Below are 23,924 nucleotides of genomic sequence, written 5' to 3'. Positions count from 1 at the left end.
GGGCAGAGAGCTCCAGAGGGGGGATAGCAGCTGTCTGGGAGCTGGTGCATCTTTGGCAGACACAGTCCTTGTGTCAGGGAGCCAAGCCCAGCCCCTCCTGAGGACACACTGTGGGAGGAGGACACTCCCACGCCCGTGCTGCCCCACAGCCAGCCAGGAATGCCTTCATCCCGGAGGGAAGGCAGCTGAGGGTTGCAGAGGACTTGCAGAGGAACGTGAATAAATACTTGGTTTGATCTCGTGTGCTGCATCCACCGTTCAGCAGGAGGTATCTTCCTTCTCAGCTGGCATGATTTTTGGCAAAGGTGACCTTTACAGGGGAGAGGCTGGGTGCTCCTGCTCCTTTGAGTGTAATTATTTACAATTTCTGTTGGTTTTTGCAAGCTTACACAGACTTGGAGAGTGTTAAATTAATAGAACATTCATCCTGGCTTTGCGTCGCCGCAACCCTTCCAGGACAGGACTGTGATTGCACATCCAAAGGTCTCCTTGAACGCAGGTCCCATGGCCTGTGCGTGATGCCTGGGCAGCTGGGATCTCTGTTCTGGGAGCAGGGGGGGTCCCATGAAGCATTTTTGGGCTGGGGACAAGCTCCAGCCCAGGCACTGCCTCCTACACTTCTGCCCAGCTTGGATTTGGGATCAGCAAATCAACGCACAAACCCCTAAACACTTATAAAATCTTTTCAAAAGAAGGTATTTAAGACACTGGCATAGTGCATTGGGCTGTGAAATCTGTTTTAAGAGGGGGAAGAAAAGATACATTCAGCGTGTAAATAGGTTTTTTTGTGGTGTAAGCAGCCCAGGCCCAGCTGAACCCCCTCGAACACCACCAGAAAAAAGGAAACTGTTTAGGGAAGTCTGTTTGGGGCTCCAGGGATGAGCTGCAGAAAAGGGGCCTGCAAAAAGAATTCTACATCTGAATGCACCTGGGAAGTGCACATTGAAGCTCAAAATGTTGGGAAAACCAGCACGGATCCCGGGTTAAAGCTGTGGCTTTCCCTCTGAGCTCCCAGGGCAGACCCAGGCCATCACTACTTCTCTCTGTGCTGCTCCTCTGGATCCAGCCAAGGCTCTGATTCCTCGATTTCCTTCTAACTGACAGCTGGACAGAGGAGCAGGTTTGGTGTGGGCCCACAGCAGCACCTGCCAGGCTGTGGTGCAGGAGAGGAAGGCAGGGCAGGCCAGGTGCCACCAGCCCCAGGTACAGCCTGAACCATCCAGTGGTTTGTGTGGCAAGGAGATGCAGAGATAGAGATATATATTATGGAATCATTGCTATAAGATTTCTCAAAACAAAAGTGTCAATCTGTTGAAATATAGTATTTAAAATATATAAATTTTACCCAATAAAATATAAGATTTCTTTTTTCTTTTTTTTTTTTTCTGTGTTTTTTTCCTTTTTTAAAATCCAGTTCAATTAGGGGAAAAAAAGCCTGCCAGGGTCCTTGCAGTGAAAAAGAAAACCAGTTCCTGTTTTCTTTTTGACTGTTGAAGATGGAGGGAGGAAATGGGGCAATGCAGTTAGACCACATCTGTCTGTTCACGAGCACTGGCTGCCCTCCCTTCGCAGGATCCCAGGGAAGTTTGTCCCTGCACTGTGCTCATCCCAAGAACAGCCCTGGCACACCTGGCACAGGGGGGCAGGACAGGTAAAGCCACAACCCCTGCCCCAGACAAAGGTCCCCATGAATACTCTGCAAGGCAGCTGAAATGGAAGGGAACTTTTTGAGCTATGTCAATAGGGAAATAATCCATGAAATTAATCCATGGAAGAGGGTTAGAAACACTCAGAGGGTGGCCTGCCACATGTGGGCAGAGAACGCCCGCTCCACCAAGCCCAGGCTCTGAGCCAGCTCTGCTCCACGCAGCTCCATGCCTGCAAGTTTGTAGTGCATCACTCACCTGAGCTTTCTTAGTGGTTGGAGCCTGAAGCCTGGAAGCTGGAGCAGGGGCAGGTTTTTCAGTAAAATCCTTATTTCAGGTCCTTCTTTCTACTGCATTTGGCTTTCTGCTTCAAGAAAGTGACAAATGATCTGTGCTGCTGCTGCAGACAGTGAGATACATTCATCTGGAAATAATACAGGGGGGCTCTGTTTAGGACTGCCCAGGAGAAATACAGAGCATGGATGAGAGGCTGACCCCACAACCAGATGCAGCCTGAGGGAGAAAAGGGGGCAGGCAGAGAGGAGAGGACTCTCAGGCAATTTCTATGAGCAGAGCTCAGATTTCTCTTGGGATGGTCCTCATAGCCCACGTTCACAGCCCTGCTACCTGGAGATCCCAGGTGTGCCTGCCTGCCTGCCTGCCTGTGGAGGCCTTGCAGTGTATTCACAGGGATCACAGACAACTCCTTCAGACCAACGCACCTGAGGACTTTTTTCCCTCATTCTCTCTCTTTTTGTTTTAAATCTGAAAGGACGCTGGCTTCTCTCTGAACTGGACCCAGAAATGTCTTACCACCGAAACGAAAAAACAACTGCGTGGGTGAAGTAGGGCAAAAAATAGTTTTCCTCTAAGACAATCTGATAAAGCTCACTGTCCCCCAGGAAGGCAGCGTGGCCCAGCAGTGCTACTTGGCGCCCAGCGTGCTCTTGGAGCGCAGCAGGTACCGGTCCACGCGCACTCTGCGCCTCTCCACCGTCCTGTTCTCGCTGTCGAAAATGCGCTGCAGGTGCAGGGCCAGCCTCCTGTCCTCCTCCTCCTGCTGGAGCTTCTGCTCCACGCTGTCCCGGCCCTCGGGGGGCAGCGCCGCCTCCCCCGGGGCCGCGTGCCTCAGTCTCTTGACGGAGCCGTTGTGCTCCAGGTGCTTGGTTTTGCAGCGTCTCTTGCGGCCGCGGCGCAGCAGCGGCGCCTGCTCGCCGAGGAGCTTCTCCACGGAGCTGCACGTGCTGTTCTGCACGTTGATCAGCTCGCTGTTGTTCAGGTACTTCAGCTGCTTCTTGCCCTTGAGGGGCACTGCCAGCGCGCCGCCGTCGGGCAGGGACGCGCCGATGCCCATGAGCCTCCTGCTCAGCGCTTTGGGGCCCAGGCTGAGGCAGGACTTGTCCATGAATGTGTTCACCTTCAGGTCGGGGGCCTCAGCCACCCGTGTGTTTAGGGAGGTTACGTTTGATCTCACATCTGGTTCTGCAGCACCGTCATCAGTGGCTAAGGCCTGCGAACCCCCGTTCTTCTCACTGCCCCTTCCCAGCCTCACTTCACTGACAGAAGGGAGGAAATCCAGCTCAGGGCGAGGCTCTCCCGTCGTCGTGTCAGGTGCAAGGTGATCCTCCTGCGCTTGTGGCTGCTCTTTAGTGCAACTGCTGGCGTTGGTGATGTCAGGAACCACGACGTCCTCCCCGGGCTCCGAAGCCAAGGACGTGAGGGTTGCTTTGGAGAGAGTCTTTTTGATCTGACGCTCCTGAAATATCTGCTCCCACTTCTTCAGTATCCTAGGACTGGCCTCGTAGGTGGTGGGCTTCTGCAGGCTGCGGTTCAGGTTCCTGGGGGTGGACTTGATGATGAGGGGGCTGAGCACTCTGCCGTCGGGCAGCCGCTTGGGGGGCGTGCACGGGGAGCACACGATGGGCTTGAAGTGGTTGAGCTCCTCGGAGATGCTGTCGTTGCTCTCGGGGCTGATGGAGCGCTCGGGGCGGTGCAGCGCCGACAGCGAGGAGGCGGCGCTGAGCAGCAGGCGCCGCTCGGCGCTCAGCTCCGGCGCCGACAGGCAGCGGTGGTTCTGCGCGCACGACAGCACGCCCAGCAGCGGCGCGGGGCCGGCCGGCACCTGCAGGGCGACACGAGCAGCGCGTCTGGGCTTACTGGCACGGAAAAGAAACAACGGCAAGGGTTCCACCGATCGGTGAATGGCTAAAGATACTGGCTTTTACAAATAGACTTTGGGTTTGCTGACAAACAAAGCAAGGACCTCTTGCACCTGGCTCGGGTTTTTCTCTGTAAAGAGTTTTGTTATTTTGCCTTTTATTTCCAACACTACCACAGAAGCCATCCTGCTGATTTTATGCCTTCTAAGGTAGCTGAGCTATCTTGGGTGTGGAACAGATCCCCAAGAGCTTATGACACCTGGCTTGAGGAGACCCCTATTTCAGTCCAGCAGAATCGGGGTGTCCAATTTATTTCAGTCCAAGAGCTGCTCTTGCCACAGGTAACAGCCACTCTGATGGCAAAATCCCACAGCCACAGGAAGGTTTGGGTGAGGAGTGGCTTTAAAGGCCATCTCATTGCACCCTCTTCCATGGGCAGGGAATAGTTCTCCACTGGCTTCCACTAGACCAGATTCCTACAAGCCCTGTCCAGCCTGGCCTTGAAATGTGTTTTCTCTTTACCTGGATAAACCTGCCCACTCAGTGGTGTTGATGGCTGCACTAGATGACCTTAAAGGTCTCTCCCAACCTGGATGATTCTGTGCAGACAAGGAGAAGCCAGGAAGCACTGCACCACCCTGGCTGAAGGAACCACGCTCCTCAAGGGAAATGATCTCCAAATTATTTTTTGCTCCCTTCCAAGCTGTGGGAGAGAAAGAGTAAGGACTTGGCCCAGATATAAGAGGCACCTGGATGTGGCCCCTGGGGATGTGGGTTAGGGGAGATTGTGCTGGTGCTGTGTTGACTTGATGGCCCTGAAGGTCTCTTTGAACCCGACTGATTCTCTGATTAAGAGCAATGTTTCTTGTCATCTCTAACACAGTCCCTGAATGCTGCTGCACTTGGGCATAGTCCTGGCTCAAATAAATCAGAGAGGCAACAACACACACAACTGCAAATTGTCTTCTTCTTAGACTGAGATGAAATATTTTTATCCAGTGGCTAGTGTGTACAATAAAAGCCTTTCCATGCTTAGTCCAAAAGAATTTTTTTTCTACTCAGTTATTTTAAGGTCAAAATAAGCCTTTGGAATAACCTGTACTGGAAATCTAATTGGTCATGTCCATAAGGCATGCTCTTAAAAAGAAGTCAGTCCTGGGGGGAAGGTAAGCCATGGCTGCTCACTCTGGGCTCAGTCCAGCTCCCAGCAGCTCAGGTGGCAGACTGCACAGGTCTCTGCTCCTCAAGGCATCTCTGCACCTGAACCCTCTCCTTCTCCATCAGGGATGACACTGATCCCAGGAAGGAGGGCTGTCAGCATGAGGAGGGGGAACATCCTAGCACGAGCAGCTGGGGGCTGTCCCATCCTTAAAGGAGTCAAGGCCAGGCTGGATGGGGCCTGGAGCAGCCTGGGATAGTGGAAGGTGTCCCTGCCCAGGGCAGGGGGTTGGATGAGCTTTAAGCTCCCTTCCAACCCAAACCATCCTGGGATCCCATGAGGACCAGGCCTTTTTATCTTCTATGTATGAAGAGCCAATGTACCCTGATGTCAGGAAAGCAATGAGTTTTGCTCTGTTCAAACAGCTTTGGAGAGAAAGGGAAAGGAAGAGAGGATTATTTTCCTAACTTTCTAAAAGATTTTTCTTTACCTGGCTGGGGAGTCAGCCTTGAAAAGAAAATGAATCACAAAACAAAAGCCTGATGAGAACCCTTTCAAATTCCAATTAGCCTCAAACGATACACAAGAACCCTGACACCTGTCTGCTTTTCTGTTTAGTAACTCCTAACCCAGCAGGTTTTATTGGGAGCCACAAGGAGGTGATTGGCCCCAGGGCGATAACAGGGCCACAAAGCCCATATTTGATATCTCCAGATTACTGGAGCTGTGTAACCTCAGATAAGAACGTTTACACACAGGAACCTGTTTCCACACGCTGCCTGTACCTTGGCTTTGGTGGCTGGGGCTGACCTCTGCCTGCTCTTGGATCTCTCCTGAATGGTGTCGTTGCAGCTCCGGCTCCTCTCCACCTTGGAGGTTAAATTCCTGAAAAGCAGAAGGGTGAGAACAGGAACCCTGGGAACAACCAGCTCAGCAGCCCTGGCAGCTGCTCCCCGTGGGAGAGGCATCAGCCCTGGCTGGCAGAGGCACCTCCCCTGCCCTCGGGGAAAGGGATCCAGGAGCCCTGGATTGGCAGCAGAGTCCTGCTCTGCAGGAAACCCAGCAGGGTTTCATGGACACCCCTGCCCAGGGCCATGATGAACTGAGGCCCCTCTGCTTCCCACCTGGGAACACACCTGCTTATTCAGCTGCTTCCACTGTGCCAGGCAACAGCCTCCCAGGGAGTTTGGGGCTATCCCTTCATACCCTGCTGCACAAGGGAACCAGCACTCCTGAGTTCCCCCTGCAGAATTCTGATTTCTGACTAACAGTTTAAACCTACAGGCAATGATTTTTCCCCTTCATGGGATGAACATTAACTTCCTTAACTTCCAGGTAGGAAGGAATCAGACAGACACCACATTCTGTGAAGAGTCTGCTCTAAAATTCCAGGAAAAAAAAATCACTTATTTTAGATTGGAACCACCATTTGAATCAGAGCATGCCAGCTGTGTTTAAAACAAGTCAGAAGAACATTTTTAAAGGACATGAAACAAAGTGTCAGCCTCTTACCCTGAAAGGAAAGCAAAGGAGTAAGCGCTGGTCTTGGAAACAAAAGCTGAGCGGTGTGTTTGCTTGCCCTGGAATGGTTCCTCGTTCTCCGAGTCCGAGAGACGCTCCGGAAACTGAAGTCAATCAAGGAACAGTTAGCTGACATGCACAACAGAGAGAATAACTTGGAAAATAAAGCTCTGTCTTGCAAAAGGGTTAAAGATCCCCACATCCCCCATTTCTGGTTATACTGACAGGACATAAGGCATAAAAAATACAAAAACAAGCACATAGCTCCTATACATAGCTGTTAGTGATCCAACAAAGGTAATTTATTGATCAAGAAAATGTGGGACAATTCTACAATAGAGGTTACTGCAGGGTGTTGGTTACTCAGCCCCCATGGGCCAGCCTATCAAGTGGAAATTTTAAGAGCATTTCCTGCAGTGCCTCCCAAATGAAATGGGAAATAGGCAGAAGTCAGCATGAAGAATGTGCTGAACTTCAGTTGTACAATTCCATTGCAGAAGATTCATGGAGAAATACTCTGGAAATGCATGCAAGCCTGAAGACCAAGGGTATCCCCCAAGCTGTGGGGATCTGCTGTGTCAGCAGGAGTCACAGCAGAGGGTAAAAAGGGGGACAGAAACCTCTAGAGGAACATCTGCAGTCATAGCAGACCTTAGAACACAGTTCTCATTAACAAGGATCTTTGTAATCTGCCAGCTCAGAGCCTTCATAAACTATAGAAACTCCATCAAGGAATCCTGGAAAGCCAAAGAATGAAAATTTTGACATGTGGGCAGGAAGGAGAAGCATGAGCTCACTTACACAGTCCTGGTTCCCTTTCAGCACTACAGATTCATCTTTTTTCTGCTGCTCCTCCATTTTTCTTTTCCCTATGTCCATGTCATCTAGGATGAACTTGTGAATCAGATCCTCAGACGTCTTTTCTTCTTGTAGCTTTTCCTCTCTCAGCTGGAAATAAGGACAAAAGAGGTAGAGTAGTTATCATCTGAAGTCCTGCACTTAGAGACTGGAAAGACCAAGAGTTTGGTCCCATCATTTAATTTTGTGCCTTCATTTCTCCACTCCAGGCTAGAGCCACTGCCTCTCTCTCACAATAATGAGAAGACTGGTTTGCTTCTATGCCACATTTATGTTTTATACATAAGAACCATGGATTTTATCTTCTTTGCAAAACAACAAAGGCACCGCGAGGCCCAGGGCTGGACAAAGCCTTCCCTGCCCCTGTATTTTCTAAAACAGAGAGACAAAAGCTCTTCTCTGCTTGTAGGTGATCACACTACACATAAAAATGTGCAACACCAGTTTCAAGCAAGCTGTGATATTCCAGTTTTAGCCTCCCTGACACGCAGCACACACAGTTTGTCAGACACACAAGCAGCAGCATCTAAAATAACAGGTGAATGCAGCATTCCCAGCCTGCGCCTTGCCCCTTCCTCAGCCTAGACACAGCCCAGGAATTGTCTCCATCTCTCTGTACACAGAACAGAGCCTCCCTCCTTCCCCCTCCACCCTGAAGTTATCCACACCTCTGACTGACACCTCTTTGTCCTGCTCATGAACCACAGCCCCAGGAACTCTTATCCCCGGGCTTTTCCTCATATTTGGCCATAGGCATCTCAGGTGCTTAGGAAGCTCCCTAACTCAACAAGGCAGCAACAACTTCTTCCAAAAATATTTAGTGTTTTTCTTCCCTGCTGGAGGAAGGGAAAACCTCAGAAGTATGGACATAAGATGACAAAGAAATCAGAGTCCACGAGGCATTACAGGAAAAGCACATTGTGATTTTCAAACTGGCAAAGACCCAAATCCTACTGAATCCAAGCTCCCAGAGATGAGGAAGAGAGAAACAAGGAGGAAAACAAGGAGGAAAAACTCCCCTGTTTGGCTGATTGTGGGTGTTCAGCAAATATTTTCAAAGACCGGTTTGACTCCTTGCTCAGAGTTGTTTTAAGATGTATCTTTAAATTCCTCATCTATTAATAATCTCAAGCAATAACTACAACAGAGTCTGACTAACATAGATTGTGACCACATGATGCAGACATGATGAATAGCCTGCTCTAAGTCAACAGTATTTCTGCCTTTTTGGAAGCATCTGAAAAACAAATTCACACCAAGGTTTATCATAAAGATTTATATTTTTTCGGGCTGGCTGAAATACCACCCAGCACTCGTGTCCCTTCTGCATTCCTCATGTGGAAGAAAGTTATGTGGAAAAATTCACTTTTCTGGCTAAATTATAAAATCAAGAGACAGGAGAATATGTAACAACACACAGGAATATTTAAGGATTTTGGGGAAAGTGTGAGGCGACAACCCAAGCTTTGCTGATAGTAAAGTCAAAAAGGCAACAACAGGATCCTCATCCTAATTAATAGAATAAAGAAAAGAATTTAGGTCCAGAGTTAAGGCTGCAAGCAAAATCAAACTCCAATGATAAAATCTGTACTAATTTCAGAAATAATAATTTGAAGTAGCCTTAATGTAAATTGTCTCCCAGAGAATTTCCTTCCAGACATGGCGATGCTGTGCTGGGACAGGAGGACAAGAAACTGAAACAAAATAGTGTAAAACACGTGGGAGACAGGTGTCTCTCTCTTCCTGGGAGAAGGACCTCCTGTTACCTGAGCAGCATCTCTGAAATACTGGATGCAGCACCAGCAGCTGCTGTGAACAGCACAGTTATCAGAAAACACATTCCAGTCCTTTTGATACTGCGGCTGCAGGGGGAAAATGCTGTACAAGCAATGGCTAAGTGCTCACTCAGAAGCACCGCTCCTGACACTAATATTAATTCCCAAAGTTGGGCAAACTCACGGTTGGTCGCTCCTCTCCCCGCAGGACTGCCCAGGTCCGAGGCTCCGGAGGCTGCATGTCAGCACATGCCTCAGGTGGGAGCTGCCCTCCCACTCTGTGTGTGCTCACAAGCTACAGACTTGCTTGTGATAGAGGCAAAGACAGCCGGACAGGGTGAGTGAGGGTTTGAGTGCACAGAAATGACAAACTCCTCTGGGAAAACAAAAAAATGCAAGAGCACCAAGGGCGCAAAAGAGGAAAACCCAATCCTGCTGTCCTGCACAGACAGCAAAGATCTATCTCATTCTGAAAGGCAGCTGAGAAAATTCAGCTATGAGATAATCCATGTCAAACAAAATCTTTTCAGTACATAATTATGGTTCCACTTTGTTTTCAACTGCAAAAAGGGGGGAAGCGGGTCAGGAGTTCAGATATGTAAAACAACTCACATCTGGGAGACGTAAAAAGGTTTGGAAATGCTCCTGTCCCTTCCTCAGGAGGAAAGCCCAGGTTTTCCCCATTCCATGGGCAGGGGAGCTGGGATCAAACCCTGTGTCTTGAGACAGGGAAGGAAACCAAATCCTATCCAAGCTTAGATTCCCAAACCTGAGTGCTCCCTGATTCAGAAGTTCAGAGATGCCAAGAAACTCTTGATAAGTAGCAACAGTGACAATTTTCAGATCAGCTTCCCTACAGCTTCCTGACAGGAGGGCAGAGCCGGGTGAGAGCCAGTCTCTCACCCCAGGTAACAAGTGAGGGCTTTTCCCTTGTTTAAATGATTCTGTGATTCCATTCTGATTCTGTGAACAAGGAAACAGCGTGACTGCATCGTCAGCTGTCCTTGTACCAGCCAAATCTCACTGCCATTTCCTCTGAGATGACGACTCTCAGACTCTCCTCCCACAGGGCTCTTTCAGCTGAGCTTCACAAAAACCAAGTTTAAGCTGGCAGGGGGAAGGAACCCATCTCCCCATCTGCCAGGGGGCGAGAAGAGGAAGGCAGCAGGCTGAAGGAGAACAAGACAAAAACATGCCCAAATGCTGGAAACATGGTCAAGTATTTCCTGACTGGAAGGGAAGGGAGAAGGGCTGGCACTGGACTGCACACGGTATCTTTTTGCAGACAAGGCTGTTTTAAAAGACATTTCACTATTGGCTAAAAAAAATAGAAAGCTCTAGTTTGGAATAGTTTGCTTTTGAGGAGAAGGAGGTTTGAGAAGAAGGAGATGCCTCATGCTGCAAAAGGCTTGATGGAATTACATCCACAACCAAACACTCACTCCAAAGAAGGTACATTTCCATGTTCTAGAAGGCAGACTAAGACAGCAAAATTTGGCTTCTACATGCTCAATTACAGCCATTTCCTGAACTGGCTGAACAGTGTAAAGAGAATAAATGAGCTTTGTTAGAGAAGAGGAAAAAAGAGCCCTTCAGGTTTCCCTACAGGTAGGATGGCATTCCTGCAGGAAATCCAAGTTGTTCTGGAAGAAAAACCACAATTACCCACCAATACTGACCTTCCTCAGCTGGCTTTCATATTCTTCTCGGAGCTCTCCTGTTTTGCTTAATTTAATGGGTGCTCTGAATATAAAGTCTGGAAAGAAAAGGGAAAAAAAAAGAATTATTTTTTAGTGTAGGATAACTGGTGCTGGCCATTATTTCCCAAAAAGGGTGAGATCCCCAGAGGCTGCACAAGAGCTTCTGCAGCACTTTTTCCAACCCCAGATGTTTATTCTCTGCCCCTGCTATCACAGCTCTGTTTAACACACAGAAACATCGGGAGGAGACGGCCCAGCAATCCCACTTTGCACTTCCCGAGTTTCCTGTGAGGTTCTCAAGAGTCCTTGACAAGCAGTTAAGCAATCAGGGAGCACTGGGAGGATGTAAACACAGGGCTGTGGAACAGCCCGGGGATGTCTCAGGGAATCTGGGTCCTGGGAATAAACCCAGGCTTCGGGCACAGGGAATCTGGGTCCCAGGAGCAAAGCCAGCTTCAGGTGCCTGCTGCAGGCCCAGAATGCCCAGAATTCCTTCTCCTCATGCCCCTGCAGCTCCTGCACTGCCGTCCCAGAGGAAGCACAGCCCTTCTCCTGCTTGCAGGCACTCCCAGAGCAGGGGTTTGAGGGCAGGATGCTCTGTCTGGCACAGGTTCCTGTCCTGCTCCCACTTCCTCCCTTTCCCCTCGGGAGGCCAGAAGCCAAAAGCACACTGGCACAGGGTCACGGCTCAGCTTCCATCCCCGGAGTCTCTCACTCCCAAAGGAGTCCCTTGCTTGTTTCAGCCTCAAAGCTCCCTCCCACTTCCGTGCAGTGCAAGTCTGGGCAAGCTGCACTTGGGCTGGAGCAGCCTGGAGGCAAAGGGAACAAGCAGAACAAAACAACAACCCCTGGACAATGATCCTGGCTCAATCCATGTCGGTGTTCCAGGCAGGGTGCAGCACAGCTCATCATCCCAACGTGCTGCTGTCAGGATGGAGCAGGTTTGGGCAGGGAGGAAACGTCAGGGGTGCTTCCTTTCCCCACCCTGATAAAATTAAAGGATATAAACCAGTAGCTCCAACACATTTTTACAGAATCCCAAGATTATTTAGGCTGGGAAAGACATCTGAGGCCATTGAGTCCAATCTGTGACCAATCCCACCTTGTCACCCAGACCAGAGCACTGAGTGCCCCATCCAAAGTTGTTCTCGGACACCTCCAGGGATGGGAGTGCAGCACCTCCCCAGGCAATGCCCGACCCCCCTTTCAGTGAGGAAATTCCTCCTGTTTCCCAAAGTGAACGTCCCTGGAGGCTGCTTGCTCTTGTCCTGTCCCTGCTCCCTGGCAGCAGAGCCCAGAGCCCCTGCCCAGCTGTGCCCTCCTGTCAGGGACCTGGGCAGGGTCCTGTCCCCCCTGGGCCTCCTTCTCTGCAGCTGAGCCCCCTCACAGAGCTTCCCCTTGGCTCTCTCTGCCTCCAGATGCCAGGTACAAACGGCAGGGGGGTGAACCAACAATCTCAGGGAAGCAAACAGACCATAAAGCCTTTTTTCTCATAAAACAGCTGCTGTTTCCTGGTACCCACATGCCTGCACGAGCCAGGCTGGTTCCTAAAGGGCAACACCCCAAGTGTCCCTACACATGTGCTAAAAATCCCCAGTGATGCTGGCGCTGGGGAGGCCAGGCTGCATTCCCTGCTCCTGCAACCAGGCACGCTGGAAACCTTCCACCGGCTTCCCAAAATGTTTTTTCAATTGTGGCCTTGAGCGGTTCCAGCTCTTTGTGAACTTTATCAGGCTGAGATTGCCACGGAGACAGTCCCAGGAGCAGCAGCAATCTGTAACTCGCCTGCAGCACGCTGCAATTACTCCTCAATGTTTAAGGCTTGTCTCCAGAGCTAAAAAAGTGGAGTTTTCCCCTCCAGGGCACAAGCTAACCCCAGGGAAACACGCAGCAGCAAAGATGAGCCACGTCCATGCTCTCACTTCTCACTTGGGGTCAGCAAGCTGAGGAAATTTTAAATAATGGAATAACATTTATGTCTAAGTTGTGGAGGTTGAGCTAAAGGGGTCCAACACCAGGTGGAGGCAACTTTATCAATCTTTATGCACCCACTTGTCTAATTTACAGATGGATCAAAGAGAGATGAGCCCCCAAATTTACAACTCTGTACAGAAGAGATGGAAACAAAAATGTATGCAAAGATGTACATCTGCATTCCACAGAACTCCAGAATGGGCCAGGCTGGCAGGGACTACTGTGGGTCACCTGGTGCCACCTCCCTCTAGGACAACAGCAAAGCAGGCAAAACCATGAAGAAAAGGGTTTTTACTGGATTTTGCAGCAAATCCCCTGCTTGCCCTTCCTCTCGAGTGATCTGTGGGCCAGCACAAGTGGCTCCTGAATGAAGCTGACTCTGCTGGGATGCTCCTTCCCAGCCTGGGGACAGCACTGAAACAGTCCTGGTGGCAGATCAAACCTGGCATCCTGCTTTTTCCTGCTGGCAGGCAAGAGCTGCATCCTATTGTGCTCAGTCTTGGAAAAAACAACTGATTTCTGCACCATTTGAGAGGACAAAAGATCTTCTAATTATTTAACACTGGTTTTCTTTATAAGAGGCATCTGACTTGCAGCCTCCATCCCCTTGAGTGAGTCCCTCTTTCCACACCAGCTCTCAAGTGTGTCTTGCACACACACACCATCCCTGTGGAGCTGCACTCCTGACCAGCACGTTTTGTATTTACTGGCAAAAGATCCAGAAACCTCCATCTGGCGAATTCAGCAACATGGGGTGACTGAGAGGAAACATGAACTCGATTGAGAACCCCCTGGTTCCCTGCCTGTCCTTGAGAGGCTCCTGGGCTCTGCCAAACCCATGCCATGGGGCAAGTGCCAGCTCTGCCCCCAGCAGCAGCAGCAGCAGCCAGTCCCCCTCGCCCCCAGCTCCATGGAAACTTTCTGCAGGCTCTGCAGCTTCCATTTCCCTCCAGGTTTTCACCACTTTTCCTTCTAACTCCTGCAGCTGAGGATGAAATCTTAAATGTTTTCAAAACACAAACCAAGAAGTTAGGGATTTTCTGACCCTGGCACAGGTGTAAGCACTACTTGACTGGAAAATTATTTTCCAAGAGTTAATGATCCACTGCCATGCCTCTCACAGTGACCACTGGGGCTAGCTCTGGGTCTGGCCTTAATCACTCTCTTCATCAGATTAAAAATAATTTAGGTATTGTGGAGTGCTGGAGAGAGGACACGAGGAAGGAGATGGAGGTGCAAGCCCTCTGACAGCCCCACAGCACAGTTCCTGCCCCAGAGAGGCACCCTCTCTATCTTCCCAGGAAACCTTAAACTTAACTCATCCCACCAGCAGTACAACACTGTGACAAGGAGGAAAACAGGGATGGGGTCAGTTTTAACCAGCTTGAGCAAATCACTGCTTTTCCCGAGACAGGGAAAGGCTTCTTTGGGATTGCCACTTCCAAACTTGCAGCACTGTGGTCTTGAGACAAAAAAACCAGCCAGTGACAGGCTGCAGAACAACAGCAACAACAGGAACTCAAGGAATCACCAGGAAATGCTCAAGACCCAGACTGGTTTGGTCCAGCGGGGAAAGGGGAAAACCACTGCCAAAAAAGGACTGTGAGGAAGGAGGGGGAAGTCGTTTTACAAGGCTGGCAAAAACACAGCACCCCTCCTGCACGGGCTCAGCTGGGACTGCTGTGCACTGCTGCTGGGCAGGGAGAAACAGGAGAAACCTGACTCTGAAAGGGCAATGCACTCCTTCTCTCACCAACCAGGCTGAGCACCTCGCTGCAAACACATCCTGTTCCTTCTCCTCGGCCAACTGGATCCTCCAGCAGCCTGCCAGCCTCCCATCTGCTGCCCCTCTCTGCCTTCCAAGGACCCCAGCAGGCAACTGCTCCAATAGCAGAGCACTGCAGCCAGCCCTGCAGCTCCAGCTCCAGTCTGGCCGTGCAACAGCTCTCCCAGGAACCTGGGGATGCCCACAGAGGAGGTGGGACCCGTGGGACACTGGGGCAGCAGCTGGGGCAGGCTGAAGGCAGCAGGGCAGCTCCTGGGCAAGCAGGCTCCCAGGAGCTGCCGGCAAGCCCAGCCCATGCCAAGGCACAGCGCGGGCACTGAGAGCGTGTCCCTGCTGGTTTCTGTCCGTGCTGTGACAAGGACTTGGACTTTACACCCACCTGGTCACCTGGGGCAGAATCCCAGCCTCAGGCAGGGTCTGAGGGCTCCTGCAGCCACTGCCATGGGAGAATCCCAAAGGGAATGAGGAAAACTGGGACATGAAACCATGATTAATGAGCCGGTTTAAGCTGGAATCATCAAGGGTATGTCAAGTGGCCATACCGAGCAGTTTTAAAGATTTTGCACATTTTAGGTAATTTAATTAAATACCTGAGCTTAATCAGTGTTTGATAACAGAATCACATAATAACTGACGTTGCAAAGACCTCTGGAGACCCAGCCAGGCTGCCCAGGTCCATGTCCAATTGGGATTTGACTCTCCCTGAGGATGGAAACTCCACAAACACCCTGAGCAACTCGTGCCAGTGCTTCCCACGCTCACAGGAAAAGGTATTTTTCTCATGGCCAGTGTTTCAGTTTGTGTCCTTTGCCTTGTGTCCTGGCCCTGGGCACCACTGGGATGAGCTGGGCTCTGCTGCCTTTGCTGTCCCCTCTCAAGGGCTACAGACACTGATAAACAAATATATAAATATACACATGACACATCCATTGATAAGGCCATGGTGACTGGGACAGGTTTGTGAGGCTGGGGAGCCAATGTCACCCATCCCTTCAGGCAGGGCAAGGAGGAGGAACGACAGGGACAGCCCCTCCTTGGTTCCTGGGAAGCAGCTATCCCTGGAAACCCCTCCTGAGCAAGGACAAGGTGTTTGGGAGGCAGGCTGCTGGATTTAAGGCAGGGAAAGCAGGCTTAACCAGTGTCTCCATGGTGAGAATGCTGGCTCAGTGAGGAGCACAGAGAGCAGATGCAGGGACTGTACAGATCACCTCATCCCACCCCTTGCCATGAGCTTTCCACTGTCCCAGGCTGCTCCAAACCCCATCCAGCCAGGCCTTGGACACTGAAGGGATCCAGGGGCAGCCACAGCTGCTCTGGGCACCTTTACAGGGAAGAGCTTCATCCCAATATCCCATCTAAACCCAGTGAGAAGCCACTCCCCTTTGTCCCACACACATCTCCCACAGCTCAGGACAAGCAGAGACTTTAATTCTGCTTTAAGAGGCCCAGCTCAGACAGTGCCCAGCACTCCTGCAGCAAGGCTGGACACTCTCACTCAAGGAATCCATTTAGCACGGCTGACACCACTGCCCTGGAGCAGAGACTGACTGGGGCAGCTCCCACTGCCCCTCCTGCGGAGGAACCGCTCCCAGCGCCCAGCTCAGCTCCCCCTGGACACCCCATCTGCTCATGGATTCAGCAAATCCTTCCTAAATCTCTTCCAGGTTAGTGGGCTTGGTTCAAACCACCAATTTGAGCTGTTTAAGCTCATCCTGCCAGCTCTTCCCACAGCCAATTAGCGGGTGCTGACACAAGCAGGGAGCGGGAGACCAGAAACACGCTCGGAAAGGAACGGGCTGGGCTACAAGGATGTTTATCTGCAGCTTAAATCCTTGTGTGCTCTGCAGGGCTGCCCTCAGCACTGCTGAACCGGGCACTGCTGCAACACCTCTCCAACCAACAGATCCCAGGGCACCCCGAGTTCTGACAGCAGCAGCATCTCCAGCAATGCCACTGTCTCAGACGAGGATTTATTTTGAAGGGAACACAGGGAGCAGTTTTCTAGGAGTTGAGGAGGCATCTGGCTTTGGAGGCAGGGAGCAAACGTGCAGCTAAAAGCCATGAACACAGGGATGATGGACTTTTCCTATGTCAACAAGCAACTAGCACTTCCCATGGTGCAAAACCCTTCCTGTCTTGACGCAGCACAAACCTGCCCAACTCCTGGCAGCACTGCTGGAACCGTTCACTTTTGGTACAAGATCATCACACAACCACCCGAGCAAGTGGGGGAACATCCCCGCAGCCGGCACCCCCGCCATGGGGTGATGCTCTCCATCCCCCCTGGGCTCCTCCCCATGCCCGGGCACGGTGGCCCAGCCCCGGTGCCCCCTCCCCGCCCGGTCCCGCACGGCTCGGGCTGAGCCCGCGCCAACTCATCGCACCCCGGGCCTGGCCCCGCCCCCCGGCACAGACCCCGCCCCCAGCCCCGCGGATTCCCGGCACGTCCCGCGGAGACCCCGCCCCCCGGGCTGAGCTCATCGCACCTCCCGCCCGCCGCGGCCCCGCCCCCCGGGCTGAGCCCTGAGCCCCCGCGAACTCACCGCGGCTCCGCGGCAGCCACGCCCCCAGGCCACGCCCCCGCCCCCGCGCCCCCCCCGCCCCTCCCGGTGCAGGATGGGGGGGGCGCAGGTGCCGCCGCCGCCGCCGCCGCCTCAGCCGCACCTTGCTCCGGCGGCCGCTGCTCCCCGCCCGCTGCTCCGGCCGCCGTGGTGGCTGCGGGCTCGGCCTGCTGCCGCCGGGCCCGTGTGGAGAGGCGGCTGCGGCACAGCGGGCAGCAGAGGCCCGGGCCCTGCAGGCAGCGCTGGAAGCAGGCGAGGCAGAGCGAGTGGCGGCAGGGCGGCGTCACCGCCTCCACCAGCGCCTGCCGGCACACCGGGCACTCGGCCACCGCCAGCACCACCGCCTCCTGCTCCTCCTGGGCCGCGGGCCGGCCCCGCCGCCGCCGCCCCCGCACCGCGGCCCGGCCGCCGGCATCCGCCGCCGCCGCCGCCATCTTCCCACACTTTGAAGGGCCGCGGCGGCCACGCCCTCCCCGCATAATTCATGAGGGGGCGCCCCCCCGCTGCGCATAGTAATGAGCGCGCGCCGGCCACGCCCGCTCATGAATATTCATCGCGCGGCGGACGGCAGCGCCCCCTGCGCGGTCCCGGTGTCGATCGGGACGGGGCGGGCTGGGCACCCGGCTGTTGGAATAAATCATGGAATCACGGACGGTTTGGGATGGAAGGACCCCAAAGCCCACCCAGTGCCATGGGCAGGGACGCCTCCCACTGTCCCAGGCTGCTCCAAGCCCTGTCCAGCCTGGCCTGGGGCACTGCCAGGGGTCCAGGGGCAGCCCCAGCTCCTCTGGACACCTGTGCCAGGGTTCTTCCATCCTCACAGGGAACAATTCCTCATTGCCAAGATCCCATCCATCCCTGCCCTCTGGCAGTGGGAGCCATTCCCTGTGTCCTGTCCCTCCATGCCTTGTCCCCAGTCCCTCTGCAGCTCTCCTGGAGCCCCTTCAGGCCCTGCCAGGGCTCTGAGGTGTCCCCAGGTGAACACCCCAGCTCTGCCAGCTGTGACTGTAGTGGGTGGCTGGTCTCTCTGTCCCTATCCTGGCCCATGAGCCCTTTGTTCAGCCTTCCCTCCGCTGTCCAGCTGAGGAGGGGGTGACAGAGCAGCTTTGGTGGGTACCCCACGTCCAGCCAGAGTTAAACCACCATGGATGGTGACTCACAGCAAACCAGAGGAGGCAGAGCCTCTGCACCAGTTGCTATGGAAATCTCTTGCACTTCTCTTCTGCTCCTCATCTCTTTCCTGGGGCACCAAACCAATCTGTCTTCTCATCATATTTTAGCACCCCCTCTGATGGAGCCTCCCAGCTACGTTGGGTTGGCAGAAGAGAGAACGTGGCTGAGAGGCAGAGGTGAAGCCCCACACCTCTGAGCCCCTGAGCAGGCTCCTCTCTCCTCGGCTGGAGAGAGGCAGGGGCGATCCATGCCCAGGAAACAGCCTCTGCACCCGCGCCAGGAGCTTGCTGGGGGATATCGTTAACTTTCCATCTCACCCACACGTCTATCTTTAGTTGTCTCTGGCTGTTGAATGACTAAAAGGATACCAGCATGCGGATCCCTGCTGTTGCGGGCTCCATCCAGTGCCAGTTGACAAAAAAGTTGCTTCTCGTGAAACAAAAAGCTCGTGCTGGCTTCCCTGAGATGAGTTATGGCAGCGGTTTGGGATGGCCCGTGTCCAGCAGTCTGTGTGTCTGTCCCGCAGGCGCTGCTGCTGCTGCTGGCCGCAGTCAGGGCAGTGTGCCATTCCCGAGTTCCCAGGATCAGCCTGGGCCGGGGGCTGGGCGCTGGGGAGCCCCCGGGAGGGACAGAGAACGTGGTGCAGGGGACACCTCCCCACCGGAGCTGTGCGGAGCCCCAGGCTCACTGGGATTCGGGAAGGGATCTCTGCCAGCTGTGCTCCCACATTGCTCCTGCACATCCAGCCTTGGTTTCTGTGTCTCCAGCGTGCCTTCCGACCCAAAGCCCCACGAGGGGCACTGGTTTTACCCTGCCACAGGGCAGGGTTAAACGGAGCACTGGGAAGGAATGTTTTACAACAAGAGCCATAAAGAAATGGCCCAGGGTGCCAGGGGAGCTGTGGCTGCCCCTGGATCCCTGGAATGCCCAAGGCCAGGCTGACGGGCCCTGGAGCAGCCTGGGCCAGTGAGGGTGTCCCTGCCAGGGCAGGGGTGGCACTGCGGGGGCTCTGAGCTCCTTTCCATCCCCGTCCCTCCTGGCTCTGCAGCCCGGTTTGTGCCGCGCTCAGGGCTGGCCTGCAGAGGGAGTCCTAAGCCCGTGCAAGGCTCCAGCCTCAAAGCCTGCCGTGCCCAGCCAAGACCTCAGCCCTGCCCAGCCTGTCGGGAGCGTTCCCTGCTGCTCCCCCTCCCGAGCAGCTGGCAGGGCTTTGGCACCGCCGTTCCTCTTGCCCACCTTCCATGGGTGCAGGTGGCACAGGTCACGGTGCACACACGCTGTGCTCTCCCATTTTTCCTCTCTGTCCTTCCCCCTGGCTTCATCCAGCCTTTCTCCACCCCTGCCCCTTGCTTGGTTTGGTTGCTGCTCTCCATCCCTGGAGGAGGATCTCTTACCACTGTCCTCTCTGTGCCACTGGTTTGCACAGATTACAGATATCTGTTTGGGTTTGTGCTTGGGAACATGCTCAGACTCTGAGAAAGGGACCAGGTTTCCCATTCCAGGTTGGACTGGGTGCTCCCAGTAATCAGTAAATCGCCTTCTTGAGCCTCAGCAGCCAGTGGCTGCCTCAAACCCTCCCAAAGGTGTGACTTTGGAGCTCCTCAGAGCCCACTGGCTCCCAGGCACGGGGGAGTGACACACGGGGAAAATAACTCCATGGGGAACCCTCTGATGAGCATCCCCCAGGCACAGCCACCCTCAGGAGAGCTCCCTGAGGAGCTGTCACCAGCGTTGGTCACCCAGGAGGATAGAGCAGGGGATCGCAGGCTGGGCTGGGTGTGAAGGGACAATAAACTCATCTCATTCCTTGATGTGGGCAGGGACACCTTCACTGTCCCAGGCTGCTCCAACCTGGCTGTCATGGTTTTGCTCAGGGTCTCTCTCATGCCACAGCCCGTGGTTCAAAATAGCAGCAGATTCTGTTTTCATTCTCATTAAAATTTTTTTAAAAGAGAATTGTCTTGTCCTCTTGATTGCCCACCAAACATGCAGTGAGTTTGACCTGAGGACTCAGGAACCAGAAGACAAACAGAGCACACCCGTGTGTTGTTATTTGCCATGGGTTTTGGAGCCTGGTTCATGATCACAGATGGATTGGTGCTGGCAGCATTGAACTGTCAGACAGATTCCTCCGCAGATGAAGATAAAGAGCTTGGTTTTGCCAAGGGTGAATGTATTCTTTATGAGACCCAGCAGAGATGTAACTCAGCACCTTGCTCCTGACAAGGCTGGCCTTTATTTCCTGGGTCTGCACTGGGGATGTGCCTGAAGTTTCCCATAAGTTTTAGCCCTGATGTGGGGCCAGGATCCACAGCCCTGAGCTCAGCTGCTGCTGCTGCTGCAGAGCCACAAAATAACTCCATTGACTTGCACTTTGTGTCCCCATTTGTCTCAGCACTTTCATAACCTGCCCGCAGCCCTGTGCTACAAATGGGCTTTTCAATCAGCCCTGTGCAAGGGAAGAGCTGGGAGAGGAGGCACCAGCCTTTCCTGGGGGAGCTGCAACAGCCTGCTGTTCACCCAAACCCCTTCAAACATCTCCATCAGGGCAGCAGGGGAAACAGAGGGGCATTGCTAGGAAGGACTTGCAGAGAGCGGTGAAAAGGGGAAGGGCTTCAGGGGTGATAATTTTAATCTCTGGGTCCAACAGCAGCAGCAGCTGGAGCTGCAGGAGAGAGCCCAGAGGGGCTGGAGCCAGGCTGGCAGAGCTGGGGGTGCTCACCTGGAGAGGAGCAGCTCCAGGGAGAGCTCAGAGCCCCGGCAGGGCCTGAAGGGGCTCCAGGAGAGCTGCAGAGGGACTGGGGACAGGCATGGAGGGACAGGACACAGGGAATGGCTCCCACTGCCAGAGGGCAGGGATGGACATAGGGAAGCAATTCTTCCTTGTGAGAAGGCCTGGAATGTGACAGCACAGCTTGTGCTCTCTGGTGCCAGCTGATGTGCAGAGTGTCCCTGGATTCTGGGCTCCTGTATCCCAGGAATTCCTGGTCCTTCAGCAGAATCCCCCTCGCCATTCACGGAGCAGTGAAATTGTGGTTGGAGCTGGCAAAGAGCAGATTGTGGCCATCCCTGCAATGCCTCAGCCCTGCCTCCTGCTCTGCACACTGGGCTTTGCTCCTGGAGGGCCACAGGTATCCCTGGGGTGGGGGGAGAGTCAAGGTGGGCTGAAGATTCACCTCCTTGCATCACTGGGATTCAGCGCTTCCCCCTTTCTTCACAGAACGTATGTCCAGCCCATGTGGGCACAGGAAGGCCTCTTGATTTCTTTTGCTCGCAGCTTAAAGAGAAAATAACAAAGATGGTGATTTAGAGGGATACTGAAATCTTTCTTATTTCAGATTTCCCTTGTATCCAGCTCCAGGAACAGGCACCTGCAAGCATGGGGCATGAGCTGGCACCTGGGGTAGAGTTAGAGACAGAAAATCAGGAGATGGATGGAAAGAAGAGGTTTTTTCTGCAGAAACTTGATGTCTTGATGTCTTTAATCTCTGCCAGAAATGGGCCCTGTGGCTGGTGTGAGCAGGATCAGGGCTCTGGGGACAGCGTGGCACACCAGGGGCTTGGTGCCACTCTCAGAGTGGGATGGCAGCAGGCACAAAGATCTCACAGCCTGGAAAGCCCAATCCTGAGCTAGAATCAGAGAACAAAATGAACAGTTTGGGTGATGGAGGAGATCTCCTGTCACCAGAGGCATCTCAGGTGGTGACAGCTCCTTCCTGGTGCTGTGAGGAAGCTGAAGGAGATAACGGGAAGAGAGAGAAGGCATTTGCAAAGAAGAAGCCCAGGAACCCTGCAAGGTCTGGGAGCTCCATCCAAGCCTTCCCAGTGGTGGAGCATGAAGGTGTTTACTGCTGCTTTAAATCCTGGATTTATGTGCTGGTCAAGTGTCTCACTCTGAGCACCCCTGAGCTGTGAGGGTGGAACAGGAGCGCCCAGTGCTGCTCACGGAGCATCCAGTGCTGCTCACGGAGCATCCATGCTGCCCAGGGAGCATCCAGTGCTGCTCACGGAGCATCCAGTGCAGCCCAGGGAGCATCCAGTGCTGCCACGGGCTCATCTCTACGAGCTCTGGAGAGCAGCCAGGAGCTGAGCCCAGAGACAGTGCAGAGAGGGCTGCTGCCCAGGGACACCAGTGTGCTACAGGCAGCCATGTGCCGGGAGCATCAGCTGCTAAGGAGCATGCGTGTGTATGGAGGCACAGTGGCTCCCCAGGGAGCAGCATGACCCAGAGCATAGTTGCCAAGAGATGCTGTTCCGAGCACCATCTGCCCAGGGAGCACCCAGTGCAGCCCAGGGAGCATCCAGTGCTGCCCAGCTTCTCCGTGAGGCTCTGGAGAGCAGAGAGCTGAGCCCACAGACAGGCAGAGAAGGGCTGGCAGCCCGAGCTGGACCACTGTGTGTGTGCAGGGCCTGGGGAGCAGCAGAACAGCAGCAGCGTTGTGTGGAGGCCAGGTGGCTCCTCCAGGGATGACAGCATGACCAGAGCTGTTCCAAGAGATGCTGTTCCGTGCCCATCCTGTGGAGATGGATGGCAGCAGGGTGGGAGCACTGCTGGGCTGCTGGGAGGAGGGTTTGGGGCGGGGGGTTCCTGAAGGCAGGGGCTGCACGGGGCATTTAAAGAGCTTTATGGAGCTGAGGAAGTGCCCAGGTGTCCAGGTGGTGTTGGACAGGGAGAAGGGGTGCAGCTGGGGCTCCTTTGGGGCGGTGATGTACCCCATTAATGACGTACCCCATCAATGATGTACCCCATCAATGATGTACCCCATTAACGATGTACCCCATTAACTATGTGCCCCATTAATGTCATACCCCATTCATGACGTACCCCATCAATGATGTACCCCAATAACGATGTACCCCATTAATGATGTACCCCATCAATGATGTACCCCATTAATGATGTACCCCATTAATGACGTACCCCATCAATGATGTACCCCAATAACGATGTACCCCATTAATGATGTACCCCATCAATGATGTACCCCATTAATGACGTACCCCATCAATTATGTACCCCAATAACGATGTACCCCATGAATGTCACCCCCAGGGCGAGGCCCGGCCCAGCAGAGCCCCGGCGGGGCTGCAGGGCTGCAGGGGTTAACCCTGCGGCTCCCGCACCACCTCCCCGCCCGCCCTGCCTCCTCCCTCCCTCCTGCCGCCGAGGAATTTCCTAAAACACCCCCCCAAAAAAGTGGGAATATAACAATAATAAAAAAAAATTATAAAATACCCACCCTGCGGATCCCCCTCCCGCTCCGATCTCCGCCTTTAATACCAACAAACAACTCCTCGGCTCTCCCTAAAGGAGGCGCCTTTGATCGGAGCGAGACGAGCCCCGCCGGGCACCGGCACCCCTGGCTGGGCACCGGCACCGACAGCCCCGGGCACCGGCACCGCCAGGCACCGCCAGCCCTGACACCGGCACCGGAGCGCTGCCGGCACCGACAGCCCGGCTCCGGCATTCCCGGGCACCGACCGCCAGCCCCGGGCACTGACATCCCCCGGCACCGACAGCTCCGGCTCCGGTACCTCCGGGCACCGACAGCCCGGCTCCGGCATTCCCGGGCGCCGACAGCCAGCCCTGGGCGCTGACATCGCCGGGCACCGAC

At 53.8% G+C, this 23,924-nt stretch overlaps 1 protein-coding gene across 1 annotated transcript; it reads right to left on the bottom strand.

The window, feature by feature from the left end:
* Positions 1-2,422: 2,422 nt before the first annotated feature.
* On the bottom strand, positions 2,423-17,573 carry RNF169 (ring finger protein 169). The gene is made up of 6 exons (XM_064729113.1): positions 17,243-17,573; positions 10,798-10,874; positions 7,287-7,433; positions 6,477-6,589; positions 5,750-5,849; positions 2,423-3,768 (listed from the first exon to the last, which is right to left on the bottom strand). Exons 1-6 carry the CDS (start codon positions 17,571-17,573, stop codon positions 2,572-2,574), a joined length of 1,965 nt encoding a protein of 654 aa, XP_064585183.1. The 3' UTR covers positions 2,423-2,571.
* Between the last annotated feature and the right edge of the window lie 6,351 nt (positions 17,574-23,924).

Source organism: Zonotrichia leucophrys, chromosome 1 (assembly GCF_028769735.1).
Source record: "Zonotrichia leucophrys gambelii isolate GWCS_2022_RI chromosome 1, RI_Zleu_2.0, whole genome shotgun sequence".
In the NCBI taxonomy this organism is placed as follows: domain Eukaryota; kingdom Metazoa; phylum Chordata; class Aves; order Passeriformes; family Passerellidae; genus Zonotrichia; species Zonotrichia leucophrys.
Note: the sequence above shows the minus strand (reverse complement) of the source record. Positions and strands in the feature narration are given on the sequence as shown.